The sequence below is a fragment of the Poecile atricapillus genome, chromosome 2, assembly GCF_030490865.1.
Source record: "Poecile atricapillus isolate bPoeAtr1 chromosome 2, bPoeAtr1.hap1, whole genome shotgun sequence".
Lineage (NCBI taxonomy): Eukaryota > Metazoa > Chordata > Aves > Passeriformes > Paridae > Poecile > Poecile atricapillus.
Genome location: NC_081250.1, coordinates 111,153,816 through 111,174,559, shown reverse-complemented (window position 1 = coordinate 111,174,559; position 20,744 = coordinate 111,153,816). Strand labels below are relative to the sequence as shown.

General features: G+C 40.2%; 1 protein-coding gene across 4 annotated transcripts in view; it reads left to right on the top strand.

Annotated features, from left to right (window-relative positions):
* NOL4 (nucleolar protein 4) overlaps window positions 1-11,319 on the top strand; it is a 152,226-nt gene extending 140,907 nt beyond the window's left edge. For 3 of the 4 annotated variants that reach the window (XM_058832456.1, XM_058832455.1, XM_058832454.1), the window contains 2 exons: window positions 823-1,003; window positions 11,126-11,319. In XM_058832456.1, the coding sequence (XP_058688439.1) occupies window positions 823-1,003; window positions 11,126-11,319 (375 nt within the window). Of the gene's footprint in view, window positions 1-822; window positions 1,004-4,927; window positions 5,009-11,125 lie in introns of all 4 variants that reach the window. The other variant, XM_058832453.1, reaches the window with a different exon arrangement.
* Window positions 11,320-20,744: the final 9,425 nt, after the last annotated feature.

Sequence of the window (20,744 nt, the reverse complement as noted above, 5' to 3'; positions counted from 1 at the left end):
AATAAAGTTGCTACCATGACATTCTGTGTTCATGAGTGGAGGTGAGGTACTCTAAGCAGTAGATACAATAAGTACAGATGGGGAATAATACACTTTCACCTGAAACATCTCCTTTCAGGGAAAATTGAAGGGCTGTTGTGCTAAATTCTGTTAAATATGCAATCATCAAAGAGGCAAACAGGAAGTGCTGAGGAGAACTCATGGTATATAAACAGGTACTGTATAAACAGCAACAGTATTTCAAGTCACTTTTGTGGAGGCATCCCTACTTTGTGGCCTGTGTGGGGAAGGACACTCACTCAGACTTCTCCAAACATAAGAATGCAGTTTTATTCCATTCCTCTATTTCATTCTGTCATTTCTGAGACTGATACATCAAAATAAATAGATGGTGCATTCTGTATTGGTTTATCTTATCAAGAAATATATGATTCTCTGACTTGTAAGAGTCACTGCAGTACTCAGGAAATGGCTATTTCCTATCCTTTCCCACTATTTCTGGACAAAATTGAGCTTTGGAGAAGGCTGTGAGCTCTTCAGGGTGAGAGGGTACATATACTCCTTTGAGAAACAGTATGGTTGGTTTGTGGAGCACAAATAAATGAATATTCTCATATTTTTAGGAAATCTGTATTCTTGCTTATTTCCATTGTTTCTTTTATGCTGATATTTGGTCAATCATAAACATACCTGTGCTTGTTTAACGTGCATTATACTTTTGTGAAAGCAGTAGATGTAGAATCTAATCTTAACAATGGAAAAGACCTTCAGATGCAAGGTGAAATGTAACCATAATTCCAAATCTTTTATTGTTTTTTGCAGGATGAGGCTGCTCCAGCTGACAAGCAGTGCAAACAGGAGCCAGCCCAGGTCACTTACTCAACATCAACTGTTTCCAGCACGCAGGAGGTGTTGTACATCAACGGCAATGGGACCTACAGTTACCATAGTTACAGAGGGCTGGGAGGTGGGCTGCTAAATCTCAATGATGCTTCTAGCAGTGGTGAGTTTCCTTACAAACTGTGCCTCAGAGATGTATGTATATGTGCTGATGTGTGTTTCCCCCACCGTACAGAAAGCTAGTCCATGGGGGTCAGTATCTATAGGCTATTATCACATAATGAGCCGGAGCACAATCCTGCAAACAGCTACTGCTGAGCAAAATACTTGCTCCCTGCATGCTAGTCTCTTTCCAGTTTCAAGGGACTAATACACAATAGGGCAAGACTGAACCACAAGCCTCTAACAAAGCTGAGTAAAAAAATGCCAGGTTAGATCTTCAGTCAGTTTGCATAACTTTATAGGACCTTATCATTACTGTCCTCTCCTACACTGAACACAAAATGAGGCCATTAGTATATTTTTGGCTCAAGTTTCAAAACACTCAACTCCATATTGTGTGACATAAATGAATTGACATAGATTTGTCACATGGACTCACCAGTTACTTTAATTTACTTCAAGTAAGGATCTGGCATACCAAGTCTTAAATGAGAAATCAGCATATATTTATACCCTACACTAAAAATGATAAGGTAAATATATGTCACCATGAGGTCATATGTCCCTCTGGAAAAAACAAGTGGTGTAATTTATGTAGACAACATTCCTTTCTTACACTGGCATGCTTTTCTAACAAAAAAAAAAAAAAAAAAAAAAAAAAAAAAAAAAAAAGTAAGGAAATTGTAGTATCTGTTTGAAATTATCCCTCATATTGATTTTTTACAAATGCAGAGCAATACCCTTTTGATAAAAAGGGTATTGTCTCTCTGTCAGAAAAATGCAATTACTCTGGAAGCCTGAGGTTTTATCAACTCCCAGGACTGTATTTAAAGAAATGTCTCAGAGGATGGAGAAATCCCTAGGGTTTTGCCCTGGCTGATCCCTCTCTGGCTGACGAGAGTGCCAGTTCAGGTAGAGGGGCTGACTTAGACTAGATGGTAATTGCTCAGCTACAGCCTCTACATTTGGCATGCTCAGCAATTTTCAAAATGCTATCAGGGCTGCAGCCTGCAAGGAGTTATTGGAATGTGGTGTGCTGGGGACCTTCAGTCACATCTTTTTCCTCACCCACTGCCTCCAAAATTCTCAAAGGTCTGTGGATGATTTGTGCTAAGTTTTCTAAAGTGTTTAAATAGATAATATTTTAGTTGTCAAAAGTCTTTGACTCAGAGTGTATGATGATTACAAATGTTTCCATACACATGAAGAGCACATGTGAGGCACTGAATATGGTCTCTGATCAAATATTTTCATAAGAGTAAGATAAGCAGTGGAAATCTGGGGGTTTTTTTGGTGAAAATGCACAAGAACTTTAAATTTGTCTTTTACATTATGTCCAGAGATGATCTGAAACAGTTCCCACTGAAAACAGTTGGCATTGCCTTTTTACTGAGCTAAGAGTAGGATTAAGCTTCCCATGTGTTATTTGTCAGCAAAAGCCATCAATATTATCCTGGTTTAGATAATCTTAAACTGTGAGGAATCACAACTGTTTTGTGTACTTGTTTTTCCCTTCAAACTTCTAGTAATAGGATACATTTTCATAACTCCCATTTTGCAGTGAATTGTGGGGTTTAGGCAAAAGTATTCTATGTCGCTTCAGCATGCAGTTTTAAAAAATTATGTAGAAGTTAAATGCTATCAGTTGGTTTTGCCTTCTGATTAGAAGCCACATCTTCTTTGTGCCTTTTACATAGAGGACTCCAGTGATTTTTTCACAATTAAAGCTTCAGGCAGGTTTGTATATAGATATATGCTCAAACTTTTTTTCTTCCTTGCCTTTCCCTACTTCCACTGGGCAATTTTGTCTGTATGTCCTTTTACTTTGAAGGACCAATAAGCCATTGCACTTCTCCCTTATGGTTGTGCACAGTTGGAAGGTTGTGCAAAGGCGTCTGTCTTCTCCACAGGGATCCTCCAAGAGCCAAAGTACTTAAGCTCCAGGAACCAAAAGTCTTTGCGTGCCAGGACTTGGAAACCACTTGTTGATGCTGACAGTCTAGTTAGATTTTGGTGATTTGTGATCCACTTGCCATTTTAGGAAGATCATTAGGAAAGTTGTGGAGAGGCAACTTCATTCCATAGTCTCACTGACACAAAACCAACAAGGAGCCAACCTAATTATCTCTCAGATATTAAGGGTAAATTGCTCTGGCTCTGGTAGCTGGTTTCCCCTCAGGAGAAATGGGAGGACTTGGAGGCCAGTGAGGTCTGTCAGTCCTCTCTGATGTGTCCATTGGTGGACAAGAGAAATGCTTGGAGTTGCAGTTGGCGGGGGTAACCATTGCCCTCCTGACAGAACTCAGAGCAGCCTTGTTTGCAGCTATTAGGCTGTTTCAAGACTCTTGTTCCAAACATATGCAAGGCTGTTAAAATGGTTAATGAGATACTTCTCCAGAGGACAGGATATTTACTTGTGAATTGTTTTCAGGACCTAAGAACTACTTTAAAAATGCAATTCCTTTTCAATATAGTAACCTATCAAATGTTCATGTCACGTTTACAGATGTTCTCCTAGTGTAAAAACATACAGGCACCTCAGTCAGAATGTGTGTATAAACAGTCTGGCTTTTTTTGTATCTGCTAAAACAGAAAAAAAAAGAATTTGCAATAGCTGCAATAGCTATCTAAAACTCACTGCTTGATTACCTATTTCTGGACCTTCCCCCACAGTAATATAGTAATTAATGTCCAATTAACTTTCTGTCTAGTAGTCCAGCTGATGTATGTATTTTGTATTCTGTGAGTCGTTTAATTTGGCTATTTCCTCCAAATAAAGTTCATCCCTACTCTGACCTTACACACTTAGCTATCTGTTCACCCAACTGTTTGGTGGCTCTGGCTCAGGGACCTCTCGGTGCCTGCTGTTGCAGTGCTTCCCTCCACATGGGGAGGTCTGTCCTTCCACATGGCTAATTATAGAGCCATAATTAGCTCCTCACACAACTGCATGGGGCAAGCCTTCCTGAAACTGCTCAATATGAGCAAACAGAATGTAGCAGCTTGTGCAACGACCCCTCCTTTATTATGGGTTGGCAAAAAATCACAGAAGGAAAAGGCTTGGTCTTACAGCACCAAGGTGTCTTTTCCCCCTCCTTTTAAACCTTTTAGGCTAATCCAGCTTGGCTGGAAACATTCACCAAGCAATCTGTGGGTTGACAGAATCTCTGTCAGCCTGTACGTGGGCTGGGGAGAAGCCTTTGGTCATGTTGCATTTGATTCATTTAGATGGTGAAGGAGAGGTACTCTCTGAGAAGGGTGGATTTCCACAGCTCTCTTTTTTTAAGGCTAATGCAATTCCTGTTACAGAACTGAATGGAGAACCTCCAAGGTGCAATAGCTCAGTGAATGTAAGCAAATTTGCCTTCCAGCTCTCAGCCAGCCACAAAGGCTTCAGCTGTCCCTCCTCTATCATTCCTGGACTGAGCTCAGAAGAATGTCTAGCTTGAGGGTAGAAGGGTGACGACAGGGGATAATGTTGGGGGCAATATCTCTTGATACAACCAGGAGCTGTTGAAGTCTCTGCATGTTGCCTGAGTGTCTCCTGAGGGACTGGGATTAGCTTGTCTCCATGTGTATTTCAGTCCAGTGGGTTGCTGTCTGCCCTCTCCTGATGACTGTCAGCACTCTCTGAAGTCATGTTGGGTTCCTTGGATTCATGATCCTTGCAGCTGTTTCATTTCCTGAAGTCCATTTTCTATAAGAGTTGTGGAATATGTTTCTGCTGCCATATCTGGGTTGCCTAGAGGTGATTTGGGACTGTTTTTTCTGCATCATTGCTTGGTTTTCTAGCCAGAAATGTCAGTCAGTTCCTTTTGTGAGTGCAAAAAGAGGGTGTTTCAGACTCAGTGTTGGGCTGGCCATTCAGGATATGCCCTCATGTCACAGTAAGAGAAAGTGTTGTGTCTCTTGTTTCCCCCCACAGATCTGCAGCCTACCTCCACCACAGCCACAACTCAGCACTGCATCCCAGGAACCACGAACGTCCAGTCCCCTTCCAGCTCAGGTGAGTTCTTTGGCTTAATCCCATTATGTTCACACCACAGCAAATCCTGGCCCTGGTGGGCTTCCCTTTCAGCCTCCTCTCCCATGGGCAGGCCTGCAGACCACGATGGCCTCAGGTGGTAGCTGCGGGACTTTTCCCACACTGTTCACCCCTCCCTGCTGCTCCTTCCAGAGGCTATGCCCTCCCAGCTGTTCCCTGCTTTAGCCAGGCCTCTTACCTATGTGCCAGTCAGCCTTCCTGATCCTTCTGCATCCTGGTCCTCCAGATGGTGCAGCCCTGCTGAAGACAAGGGAATAGCTGGGGGAATGTCCCGGAGCAGGTGCTGTGACCGCCAAGAATCAGCATTGACCCTGCTGATCTGCAGCAGGGAGAGGAGTACTGAGAACTCTTGTCCACTAGTTCATGAGACAGCAGAGAAGGTGCCTCTTTTCCACATCTAAAAATTTGGTCAAGTTGTAACCTTCTGTAAAATCTTGGCACTTGCATGATTGATAGAGGCGATAAACTTGGTGATAAACTTGGTGATAAACTTGGTGACATTCTTGGTGACAAACTAGGGAAAAAAAACTGACAGATGAGAATATACAATATGCAGCTCATTTCTGAAGTGCTGAGTGGGTTACTCACAGGTTGGCTAGCCAGGATGGAAGGGTTGAATGAGGTTTTTGCTGTGGTTCTTTTCTCCAGGTCTTCTTTACACCTCTACTCTTGCACAGTCTTTTGTGTTCTCAGTGCTACCCTGCTGACATCAAAGTGGAGAGAGGGGAAGGGGAACACAGTTTGTCTCTAAGACAGAGCCTGAAGCATGAAGAAACAGATCAAGAGTGATAGAGTTAGGAACCTGGGGCAGTATATTTAATCCCATTTAAAAACCCAAAAGGTAGGGTTGGGAGAAGTTAAATGGTTTGACCTATATTTTGGCAATGGGGAATTTCTTGCTGGAAAATGCTGTCTGAATTTTCTGTTAAGACCTTTCTCCACCTTCCTCTTTCCTCCTTCCTCATCCTCTTCAAATTGTCAGATACATGGCACAGGCAGATACTACTCTGTTCCCACCACAGGGATGGAAATGGAATGTCTGTGGATGTATCCGACTTTCCTACCTCTGCGTAAAGCTGAGGCAACAACTGTTCAGGCAACACAGTGTACACCACATAATTAATCTCCTGTGGTGGATAGGCAGGATCTCACATAATCATTTAATCACAGACCACTGTGTTTCCTGATCACTGGAAATGAATGATGGCTGTAGGCATTTCTGTTTTTTTCATATCACTTTCCTCAGGCAAGACAACATTTTTTTCCTGCTGTCTAAAGTAGCAGAAAATGTGTCTTCCAGAGGGAGAGGTGTAGAAGGGAGAAAGAAGCTTAAAAGGTCTAATTCATCAGTCCCTGTTTTCTTGACTTCTCCTGGTACTTGAAACAATACTTTTAGGCACATCTGCTCTGTGTTTGAAGGCAGGAGGAAAAGAAGCATTGACAGATACATAGTGTCACAATAAAGTATTATTGCAATAAATACATCTGATTTGGAAAGAAAAGGTATCATACTTTGATAGTTTCTTTTCTATTTAGTTTTATTGGCATATATATAGTCCAACATCTCCTCTAAAGCCACTCATGGGGAAAAAATGGGAGAGGAAAATAGGTGCAATAGAAAAGATATACACAAGAGATTTCAAAGCATAAGCAAATGTATTTTTCTCTAAATGTGTCACTGTTGAAAAAAGTTGCCTAGCTATTAATGAACATGTAGTTACTTAAGCACATAAAGCTCTTAAAAATTATTTTTTATTCTACATCATTATCTACAATAGTGATAACTGTTTTGAGAGTCACTGACACATTTATTATTCTTTCAGTAGTTGTTAATTATAAGATTGGTAGCTACCCAGTGACAACATACAATTCTTAAGGGAATTTTGCTGAGACAGTTGATAGTGTCTAAGCAATCAGTATCAGCATATCTACATCTGACCCATATTTTGGAATTTGATATAAATCACATTGCTAATGAGTAGTAGTGTGTGAAGCAATAACTAGTTCCATTAAAGTCTTGTAATTTACAGAAAAAGCCATTTGTTCCACAGTGTATTAAGTGGCAGACATTTCTAGCAGCTAATTTGATAAATGTTTGTCTAGCACATGAAGAGTGGGTTTTTAGAGTTTTCATATTCAGCCTGATGTGATTCCAGCAAGAACAATTGCACCTCACATGGGAAATTAGGTCAATGTAACTATTCAGAGATAGTAAATCAAAAATATTCCCATGCTAAAGTGTCAATCAGGTGGCCTAAACAAGAGGCAGAAGAGCAATACTTTAGTCTTCTGAATGAGTTTGAAAGAAAGGGTCAGTCTCAGCAATTTGTTTAATCCACTGGCTGTGAGAGAATGCTGTGCTGCTATAAAATCATGGAAGGTGACAATTTTATGTTATGGCAATATACACTAAGAGAAAGAAAAAAATCTCTTAATCTCTGTGATATATCCTTAATCTTTGCTTGCTCAGCAGACATTGTGGAACCTGGTAATGTTTGCAGTCAAGATTTTAAATAGTCCTGAAGTACTCCAGAACAGGAAGCAGTATGCTAAAATGTGCAGTAACATCTTGGAGGAACCTGACACTGCAAAATTCATTGCAAAAATATTCAGATTTCCCTCTTTACAAGTATACACTTTCTTGTTCCTGTGAGGACTGGCAGCTTAATAAATAATGCTAAATACACTAAAGAAAAAGTAAAGATAGTTATTAAAAGACAAGATGGTGAAGCTCTTCAGCTTTTTCTAGATTTAGTAACCTGTAGCGATGGCTTCTGGAGATAGATGGACATGAAGTGTTTTTAACCAGCTATTTTAAGTTTCCAGAATAGCTGTGATTTATTTTTCTGATTAAAGAGATATGGTAGGTATGAGTAAGGTTTAGGTTTCCATATTTCAGTAGCTGATTTGCATAAAAGTACAAGAATGCACTTATAGGTTGGACTTATTCCTTATTTTTAAATGACCAGGAGTGACTGATGAAGCTACAAATATTTAGTAGCCTGGCCAACCTTTGAGAATCCCTATTACTGCCAGAGAGTGTCTATCATAGCTATTAAAAGCTGAGACCAATATAACACATCCTGGGACTAATCTCTGAGTGAGGTGCTCTCCCAGATATAAAGCTTGGGCTGTCGTAGGTAAACTTCAGAGGTGAGATGTAGGGGGTCACATAACATAATTAAAAGAGCTAAAATCCTTTCCTCCACATGAAGCATGACTTTTTTTTCCTGTTTAGTTCTCTGTCAGCTTCCCTTCCTGAAAAGGCATGGGTGTTCTCACTGTCCCAAAATCATTGCTATGAAACTTTTCTCCGTGTGTGTATTCCTTTGTTTTTTTCCCTCAGGGAGTTTTCTTTGAGGGGGAAGGAGGACAACATTGTGAGTTCTTAAGTACAAGGCAGGAGCAGGGAAATAAAGTAAAATGCCATTTTCCTAGTAAATAGAAATAAAAAAAAATAAACCCACCAAGTAGTTTGAAGATGCTGAGTATGTTAAAATTTGAGATATCTTATTTTCTCTGTATACAAGATCTCTGATACAACAGAAATCTCCCAGACCAAGAGGATTTCTGGGTTGTAATTGTTCTTTGTGTATGCACACTGCCATCTGGCTTTTTCTAGTACCTTCAGGATGCAAAGATAAATATTCTGAACAATTAAAGAACTTTCTTAGTGAAAGTTAATCCAGGCATCTAGGAATACAGAGCCAGATCGTCAGACTATGTAAATAACTGTGACCCTATAGACTTGTAAGGACTTCTACTGATTTGTGCATTATGGACGTTTGGTCTTCCAGTTTTCCTTTCAGTGCAGTGCACCATCAGTTTGTGTAAGGAAAACCTGAGAAGTATGACCAAGAACATTTCCATGTATATTTTACTTATGAGTGACACAAATTGATATCCTATTCTTTCACTTATAATCTGGATTACCGATGAGAAAAGCCTTTCCGTTACATTTCATAAAATGATATGCTCTGCTGCTGAAACTCTGTTCTGTCAGATATTGCTTGTGTGCGTGTGTGTGTGAGTGTTTTTGGCAGTGACATGAATGAAAGTCAAGGAAAGAACATAAAAGTTGAAGTAGGTTCTTATGGAGCACAATGCCCTCAATATTGTCAGTGGCAGCTTTTTCACTAGTGCCTCAATAAATACAGAAGTCCTTAATGGCTTCTTACAAACATGCAGCCCAACTGGCATTATGATTGGTATACCATTCTTCCCTGTGCTGTGTTAAAATTTTATTAAAATATCCTCTCAGCTTCTTCACAGTAATCATTTTCCTGCAGCGTGCGGTCACACCAAAACAAATTCACTGAGCTAATTGTGCTTAATTTATCCTTTGTACACTGGAAATAATTTAAAAGTCAGTTCATTTGTACCACTGTAAAACCAGATAATACAAATCGTAAGTGCTGTTCATGCTAGTTGTGTAGCAGGAAATCAGATCTAATAGGACCTTTTCTGTTTGAGCAGTTTCTTTTCATAATCCCGGCTCTGCTTTTATTCACTCATTGTGAGATTCTTCATTAACCTTAGTTTTTGTAGGGACATGGAAATCTCCACATTTTTTTGTGGTCACTCCTGTAGTGCTGCACAGACATATAAGAAAGAAAATGAAATAAGGTTTATGACCATATTTTCAGCTTCTGGAAATCAGACATCTCTTTCCATTAGTAGTTATGATTGTGAGTCTGTGTTTTTGAATCTTAAAAACTTTGTGGGATTATTTAGGAGAACCTCTAGAGCATAAATTAGTGTGTTCTGTGTTCTACAGTTGAATATGCTAAATTTTAATATTATTCCAGTCTTTGCTGGAAAACCTTGGCATTGACATATATTGTCCTGATCAAATTGGAGACTAGACACTCTTCTTGTAGGAAAGCAAGATACCTTGCTTTGGATAGCTTGATTCCAATTTCCAGGAGAGTATTAAGATTAGGGTCAGGCTAGTCTCATCTTCTGCCTGCTGGAAGTACTAATTTGCTACACTGTCAAAATGAGAGACCAGTATTTCCCAGATTTACACAAAATATAATGTTTAATAAGTATAGTTGCCACCTATATCCTTCTATATATGTTAAAAAAAGTCTTCAGTCCAATTCTACCTGTCCAAATTTACACTCCAGGAAGAAGAAAAAAATGTGTTAAGTGGAAATTACAAACACTTCATTAAAGCTGCATCTTAGCTGGTTAATAACTGATCAAACAGCCAGGGAAATTCCACACAAAGCCAAAGTTCATGATGGCAGATGTTTTGCCAGTCACAGTAACCTGCAGACTGCCCTCAGGAATGCTGTCTTCTTTATGAAGTGTTCATAGTCTTGAGAATATTTTTTGAAGAAAAGTGCTAAGCATATTGCTGTGAGCTGCCAGTACAACAGCATGGTGATTGCTTCAGAATCTCTTGTCAGTGTTCTGGCCTTACAAGATCCCTGCAATGTGTTGCCAGCTGTATGCAGCCCTCACAGATGATAGTGTGCTCCTCACTGTGGCAGCCAGATTGTCACCAGCCTAATCTCATTCATGAGCAGCTATTTATGTAAGTGATCAGACAGCGTCAGGCAAGCCATGTGTATGACCATTTATCTACGTCTGCAAGGGATTCAATCTGGCCACATGCTGATTGAAGCATAAAATGTGAAAATAGCTGTCTGGAGAACATAAGTTGGATTTTCTGTGATAAAAATTGCAAGTGTGCATATTGCCATGAAGTCTATGATGGCAGCTGGAGCTGGGGGGAGGCACAGGAGATGAACCTTCTGCCTGATCGCCGTCATCAGATCCCAGGGCAGGGCTTGGGGTGCAAGTGGCTCACACTGTTGGAACATGCCCCTGGAGGGTAATTTTCTGCTGGCAGTGGACTTGCCCCTCATGTTCTGTAAGTGGGGTCTGCGATACATAAATATAAATTGCTGTGGTTCCTGTCAAGGCGACTGGTAACAGTATGCTTATTTCTTATTTCTGCTACTTGCAACTGAGAGCAGGTCCTACTGCTCTGCATTTGTATCTACAAACCTGTGAAACGTCTCTGGCAGCAGATCTGAAGCTTCTTTTCTTTCCCTTTGCTGTCTGCAGGTCCAACAGATCTCAGTATGAAGAGGCAGTTAGCAACCAGCTCTGGATCCTCCAGTAGTTCCAGCTCCAGACCCCAGCTGAGTCCGACTGAAATCAATGCAGTGAGGCAGCTTGTGGCAGGGTACCGAGAATCAGCCGCGTTTTTATTGCGCTCTGCAGATGAACTTGAAAACCTTATTTTGCAGCAGAACTGAGTCATGTGACCTTCACACTGGCCTGGTCTTATCTCAGAATTTCCACTAATGACATTTTGATTTCCTAGAGCACACACTTCAGTTACTGCACAGTCTTTTAGGAGAGTTAATTACCATAATGCCACACTGTTCTTGATCCATAAAGTGATGTGTTAAGGTGCTTCAAGTGAACTTCGACCTCTGGTATTTCCGAGGTACTTTACTGTGTCCAGCCTATTGCTTTTGTTTTAGTGTGTCAGCATAAATATCGAAAAAGTGGCTAGAAATTAACTCATTCTAACAAGTGGAGGAAACAGAAGATGCTGTGATGTTTTTTTAAAACAAGTGGTTCAAGATCCAAGTGCAATATTAGTGGAATGTGATACTGACTCATTGGACTTAAAGCTGCAGTATATGGCAAAACATTGCCAAATGTCCTGTTGCTACAGGGCACAATTGCAATTAAAAGGATCTTGTATTTTAAAAAAATGTAATTTTTATAAAAAAAACGAAACAAAAGATTTTTGTTTCCATTCAAGATTTTTCATTTTTACTTTGGTAAACTTTTTCACTGGTCCTGAAAATGTTTTGAGGAGCTATTTTAAGTCCCCCCTTCCTCTCTTGAATCCCTGGCTGTGCCCTTCTCCCCAACTTCATATTCTTTCTACAATGAGTAACTCTTGATGCTGGATAATTTCCTCCCCTGTGTACTGTAAATTGTCATCTATGGAATACCTTCCAAAGGAAGTATGCATTTCCTGCATTCATGCCATTCTCAACTCCATTCTGTAATATATTGCAGCTTTATTAGCAATTAATAAAGAGTTGAGCGTTTTTTAAAAAAGACATATCGTTGAGAAAAAAAAAGATGATTTGATTTCTTACGGTGAGCTCATCTGACTCCATGATCACTGCTGCTGTCTTATACAAGTCCCTCTAGTTGTGATTGGATGTAGATGATGAATGTTAAGAGGTTGCAAGTGACAATCTGAAAATTTGCACTCTTGTGTGTATTTATTTTTTTTCCTTAATTTAAACAAAAATCTTACCAAGGAAGGTCATTGACACTTCTGGTATAATTTGTATAATCCCCAGGCCTAGCTAAAACCTGTACAAAACTGTAAGTGGATGCAGCTGCAACTATAATAATACTCTTCTCTCCCCTTCCCCACTCTTCCCAACCCCTCTATTTCTTATTTTATAATATTGATTACACATTAATGGTGTTTTCTTTGTGCACTATGGCAGGCTTCTTTTTGAGTATATAGAAAAAGATACTTTAGTTTATGCTTATTGTACTATCTGTTCCGTTGTTTAGCTTTTGTTGAATAACAAGTTTCTTGTGCATTCCTAAATTTGCCTTATTTCATGTACAAAATTTTATGTAATTCCGTTTTTGACAATGAGTTTAAGGCATCAGTGATATTTTATATCTACTTGTTACATATAGTTTTCCAAGTAATGACTGTGATTGTGACCAAGTAATGTGCACTTTTTCTTGTAACTGTGGACATTGCTATGCTTTTTCTTTTCTCTAGTGTTTCTAGAATTACTGTTGCTTACAGTTATGTAAAAGAAAAAGAACTTTTGTGATACTGTTGGTGAATATTAATGTGAAAAAGCCTATGAAATATGAGTATTTTGGAGGTACATAGATACACAAACATCTCTAAGTTGTGGACTCATGTTCACATATCTAAATGAGAATTCAAAACCTGAGGGCTGGAATCATTTCCTCTGTTTTGTTTGGGTAAATAAACAGATTTCTGTGTTTAAATACATGATTGTGAAACATTATAGCATTTAAATTGAATAGCATTTAAAGCTACAAGTACTATGGTTTTTAAACAGGGAAAAGGGCCTTCCAGTCCAATTCATGCAGCCCCTCGAACATTGTTTCTCAATATTACTGCGTCAATCCAGTAGGATTGAGTAACTAGCGTATATAATTTAAAGTTAACTGGAGGGAAGACCATTTTTTCACTCTACAGTTATTCTTAAAAAACTATTGGATGTCTTTTTAGAGGCCCCTGTTCTTGGATATGAGAATACTGTTGCAAATCCTTACCAGTTGTTGCCCATCACTTGGGAGGTATGTTTGTTTCTAACATCTCTGCCCTAGATGCCTCAGCTTTTGTCTCACCAGGAATTCAAAAGCCCCTTCAGACCCAAGAGCCTTTTTCCTCTCTTCCACTTTCAAATATCTACACTCTCTCCAGTCTCCTGCATGTCAGGAGGGGATGAAGCAGGTACCTTGTGCCAGCTCACTGTGTTGTCCTCACACAAAAAAAGCTCTGGTGTACATCTTCCACAGACAAGAGTGGCAGCTCTGCCTAGGTTTCCAAGTTTTCTTGGTCCTGCTGTTCAGGGCAGTGTGCCTTGCACTGCCAACTAAGCAGCAACCAGCAGTTTGTCCAAGAGGCTGTTTGCCAGCCAGGGATCCTTCTCAGATGAGCAGCCTCACCACTTTTCAAGCTCTTTTGCTAAATCCAGGTAAGGACAAGAAGCTAGAGGACAAGGAGGTAAGAAATATAATTAATTGTTCTGACTCCTCTTTCTTTTCCCTCAGTTACTCTTTCTCTTGAGGGAGAAGTAGGAAAGCTTGGGATCACCATACAACCTTCAAGGCCCATGACTAGTTTCCCCTTTTTCCAGCTCCATCCCCAGCCTGCTTTGATAGTTCTCCTGTCTTCTAATATATGTCTTCTACACAAATCCTCTTCTTCTGGGTGCCTCCTCTGGAATATTTAGGGTGTTCTTCAATCACAGGGGCAATTGATGTCCTCTAAAGTCTCATACAGATACTTAACAGTAACTGTGTCCTCAAGTGGTTTGTCTATACCAATTCCATCAGACAGATAGGAGTTTTTATTCTAGAGCTGTTTCCACCCCTAAATACTGGGTTTATTAATTTTTTTCTTTAGAACAATCACAGATTCAATTATAGTTTTAATTTCCTCTTCTAAGAGGGAACTGAAATTCAGACCCATCCTGTGAAGGAGAGACCATAAAGCCCTGTCCATTTTTGTGTGTGCAAATCTAGATCCAAACATTGCAACTAAATTTGTCCCCTTGTCCCCTTTGAATCCAGGTCTCAGAGCCACCTACTTTGTGTCTGCTTTAAACCTTCTAAGGCAGTAAAAGTACAAGGGAGAACATCTTGCTCGGGCACCCAGCAACAACCTCAGGGTTATTTCTTTCTCTCATCCACATCTTCCGTAAGAAGGGCCTGATTACTTCAGCCTAAATATTGCTGTTAAGATAAGGCCAGCTTCTACCAGCATGGGTGTGTCCACTGATTATGACTGCTTAAGGCTACCTTCAGAAAAGCATCACCCTTATATCCAATATCTTTATTAAACTAGTGGAAGTTTGGTGCATATCTCACTACAGAACTTCATCAGTGCAGGTGATGGTCCTTCTTGAGACAGCCTCACATCTTCCCAATTAACTGGAGTTTCTTTGTGAGTGGTCCTGTCAGACCTCTAGTCTCCAGGGGTTTGCCAGGCTGGGAGGGTTGGTGGGAAAATGCTATAATGTCCATAAACTTCCCTACAGAGTTAAGTGCCAAACCTGACCATGGTCAGAGTGTGTTGAGTCTCTTTAGGCTTACATACACACTGGGAAGACAAGCCAGGCATCCATTCTTCTTTCCCTGATTTCCAGGGCAGTTTTCATGGACAGCTGTGGGTAATGTCTCTTGATGCAACTTTGGGTTGTGAGAGTGGACAATCTGGCTAGCTTATCAACTAATCAAATTGGTTTACTGCTTTCAATGCCTGCTGGGAAACTGGAGTCAGAATATGCGAAAAGAGATCTGGAGTCAAACGTTTTTATCCAGACTGGCACCTTGCGTCCTGTCATTGAAGGATAACACCACCATACCAGCCATGGTGAGTATCAGAAGCTGCAGAAAGAGTATACGGAGGTAAGCAAGTATTTGACACTTCTACAGCTGTCCATCCTCTACAGAGAATAAATTTTCTGAATGAGGGAAAGCAGGTGAACATGTATGTGACTGTCACTATAAAACTAATTGGAAAACAGAGTTACACTAAGTGACTAGATATTCTTGCTGTAATTGCCTGAGTCCCTGCTGAACACAGTGTAAGTGGAGATAGGTTTTGTTGGTAAAACTCCACTGAAAATGAGCAATTTCATTTTGTCAAAGTGCCTAGCACTGTGTTAAAAGGCTCTCCATAAATTTGCTGAAGCTCCTCTGAATCTGGCTTTGAAAGGCTTGTGAGGCATTCATAAGACATGTTTACATGTTTTTCTATATAAAGAAAACCTGATCTTCATAGATCCTGAGGCCAGGATCTAGTCCAGGTTCCACCCACTATTAAAAAACACCAATATGTGAAAAAGAATTTTGAAATAATGGGGGAAATCAAGCAATGTAATACATGTAGTTACTGGATTAAATATGTAAGAACATAAGATGTCTGTGCTGGACAAGATCAGTTGTTCACAGCCTTTTAGTCTGTCTCTGAATCATGTGTAAAAGAGACAAAGGCATACTGGATATAGCAGGCCAGAAGAATAAAGCAAGCCTCTAGCAAGGATTTCTAAACACACAGCCATGGCCTGCAACAGCTTGAGGCTGTGGTGGGTTGTCCCTGGCTGGCAGGTAAGTCCCTACCCACCCTCACACTCCTTCCACACTGTGGCACAGGGAAAAACATCCAAAGAGCAAAAGCAAGGGGAAAAACTGGGTCAAGCTGAGTAAATGAAGAATGAAAAAGGGATGCAGAGGTAATCCTTTATCCCTTCCCACCAGGAGATGTGATGCCCAGCCTATTCCCAGGCAATGGCTACCTAGGACATGTACCCCACCCCAATTCCCATCCTTTTTGGCCAAGAATGATGTCATGTTGCATGATATAGCATTAAAATATATCAGGTGAAAGGAGAAATGAGTTGCTTGAGGCCGTTCAACTTGTGAATGCCTGGGTCTGTTGACCCCTTTCCATTGTCAGGACTAAATCAAATGTTGTACAACAGAGTGCAGAAATGGTTTTTTACTTCTACTCAAATTACCTCTTAAATCTCTTTTTCACTACTGAACAAAGGAGCACAAAGGAGCTGGAAAGGCTGTAAAATTACTAACTGCTTTGTGAATAGAAACTTTACGTTGTGCCACATAATTCAGGTAATTTCCCCAAGTCTGGGTAAAGATATTCTATGCAAAATTTTTTGCTCCTTTTTCTAATGATGTCTGGAAACACTGTTTAAGAGTTCTAATTATTGTGACTATATGTATAAAACTTCTTTGTAAGTACATCTTTGCTGTAGCTAGCCAACTATGGTGTAAGGAGAGCTGGGAAAAGGATCCAGCACACAGATATGTTTGTCTTGCTTTTCTTGACCCAGCAGGGAGGTAAATTACAGTAGCTAATTAAAAAGAAACAGTGTTACTGAATTTTCAAGGTTTTCCAGAAAAGAACTTGAATTAAAGATCTTCCTAATGCTCCCCTGGAAACTTATATCAGATTATTTTTCCTTTTTTCCTGTGAGGCTGCTGTTTTGTTATTGTAGGGTTGCTAATCAGCTCTTGGTGCTGTTTCTTTTTATGCTCACTCACAGCACAGTGAGGTTCTTATAACAGGAAAAAGAGCAGAAAAACTGGAAAATAGGAGGAATAAGTATTATTAGTATTTCAAACATGTCTCTGTTTAACTGTTTCAAATTAATTTTATTTGTGGTTCCCAGCTCACAGTGCTTTAGGAACATGAGCTTGACCTATTTATTTCCTCTCATATTTTGTAGTAGGGAGGGAAGGATTTGCTCTGTGGAGAAATAGCTTCTAGCTGAGAAAAGCTCTTACTGCCCTAGCCAGCGGGCAGCCTTAACAATGTTCATTTGCTGCACCTGATATTTGAAAATTGCAAGCTACAAGGCATGCCTAAGTCACATTGCTAGTCTCTAATAATAAGAGGCACAGGCTATTTTTTAATGCCTCCATCCAATCTAATTAGGCTATACTAAACTACATATTAATTGATTTAAACAATAAATAAAAACAGAAATAAAATTAGGGATTTAATATAAATCCTTAATATCTAGCATAGAGTTGGAAAATTTTTCTCAGTGCTACAGTATAAAATCATATGATTTCTCCTTTTAAAAAAATTACTATTAATATTGTTTGTTTACAGTGTATAGAGTTGAGATTTCTTCTGCTACTGGGGGGAAATCTCTATGGCATAAATCCACTCTCTTGTTTGCACTTAGGTGTCATGAAGACAGCATACCCCATTTAGCCTCCCTGCCATTCTGCTGCCTTACAAACAATAATGATAAAAGGCTTAAAATCATGGTCAATTAAAAAATTACCATGTGGTTATTGACTAAAGTTTAATATTCAAATACTAAATCATTTACATTCCAGTAGAGTCATATAATCAATAATGGTTTGGGTTGGGGGGACCTTCAAAGCTCATCTAGTCCAACCTCTCTCCACGGGCAGGGACAACTTTCAAAGCCCAATCCAACTTGGCTTTGAACATTTCCAGATATGGGGCATCCACAGCTTCTCAAGGTAATCTGTTCCAGTGTCTCACTATCTTCATTGTAAAAAAATGTCTTCCTTATATTCCATATAAATTTACCCTCTTTCAGTTTAAAATCATTGCCCTCATTGCCCCTTGTCCTGTCACTGCAGACCTTGGTGAAAATCACTTTCCATCCCTCTTGTGCTCTGGAGCAGCCTTCTTTTCTCCAGGCTGAACAACTCCAACTGTCTAAGCATTTCCTCATAAGTGGGGTATTTCAGCCCTCTGACCATTTTTGTGGCCCTCCTCTGGACCTGCTCCAGCAGATCCATGTGTTCCTTGTGTGGGAAACTACAGAGGAGGCCACAATTTTCATTACACAGGCAAGGATGTGTCTGTCTTTCTGGCCTGCAAGCACAAATTGCTGGCTTGTGTCCTGTTTTTCATTCACCAGTATTCCCAAGTCCTTTTCCAGTCCCAATCCATCCATTCCCCAGTCCATATTGATATTGAGGGTTGTCTTGACCCAGGTGCAGAACATTGCACTTGACCTTGTTGAGTGTGATGAGGTTCACACTGGCCTGCTCCATAAGCCTGCTATGTTCCTTCTGGATGGCATCCCAGAGGATCCAATCTCTTGGCTCACTATTAGCCTAGGAGAGGGCTCTTATGAGTCCTGTATGATGCTACAGAAAAGCTCTCATTCCCAGTGGCCTTTTGGCTGGGCGCTGCACTCCCTATGTTTTTGGGCTGAGAAGTTTTTTTGAAAATCTCTGCAGTATGATGTAGCTTAGGTATTGTGGGCAGCTTGGGAATGCTTCAGTGGAAGTTCAAAACTCTTCCTAAGGCAGCTTGTCCCAGTGTCACTGTCACTGGGACTTCAGGCTGATATTTTAGAACCTGAAAGAGAACTCCACTGCCAAGAAATTGAGAGAGAAATGTGGTTACTAGCTATCTCTCTGTACATTGTGCTAAGATGGTACATTTTTAGGATATAAAGCAGTGAAAATTGATCTTTGTTTAAAAAGGGCCATCTGCCCATCCTTGCCACTATAAAAGGACACTTTTTTATATTCTTCTGTAGGGGAAAATGAGAATACTAACAAGGTTACTGACTTTATATTAGGCTTCTCTTGCTCCCCAGCAATAAGAGGATGCCATTGTTATGGTAATACAGTGTGAATGGCAAAATATGATGACAGAAATCTGTAGGCGGGTGCCTGGATGAGCACCAGGCCCTGAAAGGACTCTGCAGACCCACATCTGTTTGTCTGAAGTTACTTGAGTCAAGACTCAACTTAACACTTTTTGAGAGAGCACGGTTTTTCTTCACTAAATTTATATTCATGAACTATCAGAAACAGCTACCTGTAAGTTATGCAGATCTTGTCCCAGGCTGTGATAAAAGTTATTTGGGGCCACTCCTGAATGGGCAAGGGAATGGAACCCATTGAACAGAGAGCAGACCTCAGGCTAAGACCTTTGAAAATCCTTTCAAAAATGAGAAGAATTCACCTCAGTCATAACTTCAGAATTTGGCAAACATCACAAAGAGGGTGCAACTGCCTACCACCCAGTCAGTCCCTGAGCAGTGGTCCTAGCCAGCTGTCCCTCTTTCCTTCCCTCAGGTTTTATATGGAGCCATATGATGTGTGTTACCCTTCTGTCCAGCTGGGGTCAGCTGTCCTGCTTCTTGTGCCCCTCAGCCTGCTCCCTGCTGGGGTGGGATGAGAGGCTGAAGTATCCCTGGCCACTACAGAGCAACAACTAGAACACCAGTGTGTTATCAACATTGTTCTCATTCTAAATCCAGCCACACCACTGCACCAGCTACTGGGAAGAAAATTAACTCTATCCCAGCTAAAAGCTGGACAGTTGATAACACATCTTTAATTATAATAGGTCTTCCAACAATCACAGCTGAGCTGGGAGGCTTGCATCAAGTACTTTGACCATAAGTTGATTTCTAGAAGGCTGACAGGTCTAGGATGAAGGTAAAAAGCTTATTCATTACTGGTTGAGGCTCCTTCAATTCAAAAAAGCGTAAGCATGTGGTTTGGGTGCAACAGACTCTGTGTTCATCCACTGAAACCTGCTAGCTAATTTGGTATGTTCACTTGTAAAATTTAGTTGCCAAGTAGTAGATTCAGCTTGAATGCTAAGAAATGGTAAACCACTCTGAAGTGGGCTAGTTGTGACAAGCAGGCTCACTGTGGTAGCTTTGCTTCATGAATATTTCACTGTTGTTGAATTCAACAGAGACCAGACTTCTTCCCAAAGTATTTTGAGATACCAAAATAATGTAGTGATCTTGTCTCATTTCCTTCAAGAGTGACAGTATGACATGCTGGAGGTGTGCTGTGTAAAACCCACACTTGTCAAAGAGGTTGTATTACCAATTAAGAAGTTTTGGTTCTGTTCTGCAGATGGCAGTGCTTATCAGCCAACGCTCAAGTAAGATTTGGGTGATCAGCTCCTCCAGGTCAGAGGTCCAGAAAGGTTTTTCTGTGGGTGTTGGTGAGTCTGACTAAAAAGTTCCATCAAGTCTTGCCTGACTAGAAGTCACTCACAGGCTCCTTGTGGTTAACCCTGTACCATGGTACCTTCCTAACCTCCACGCTGTGTTTGTTCTCACACTCCCTCTTTACTGAATTTGCAGGGTTGTAATATGCACTAAAACTAAGTGCAGATTCTTAAATATTTTTTGCTTCCATCTGTGCCGAGGAATACTTTTAATGAGCCTCCATTATTTTTTCATATTAACCCTTTAAGTATCTAGAAATTAAGTTGTAAACATAAATACCTTAAAAACAAAAGTGTAGTTTCAAAATATGGACTGCAAAAATAATTAAAAACACCCAGAATAGATTGAAATGATCCCTGAAGTTTAGAGTAAGAACTTTGCTGAGAATATGAAGTACAGGTAGACAAAGGAGGGTTTAGATATTTCTA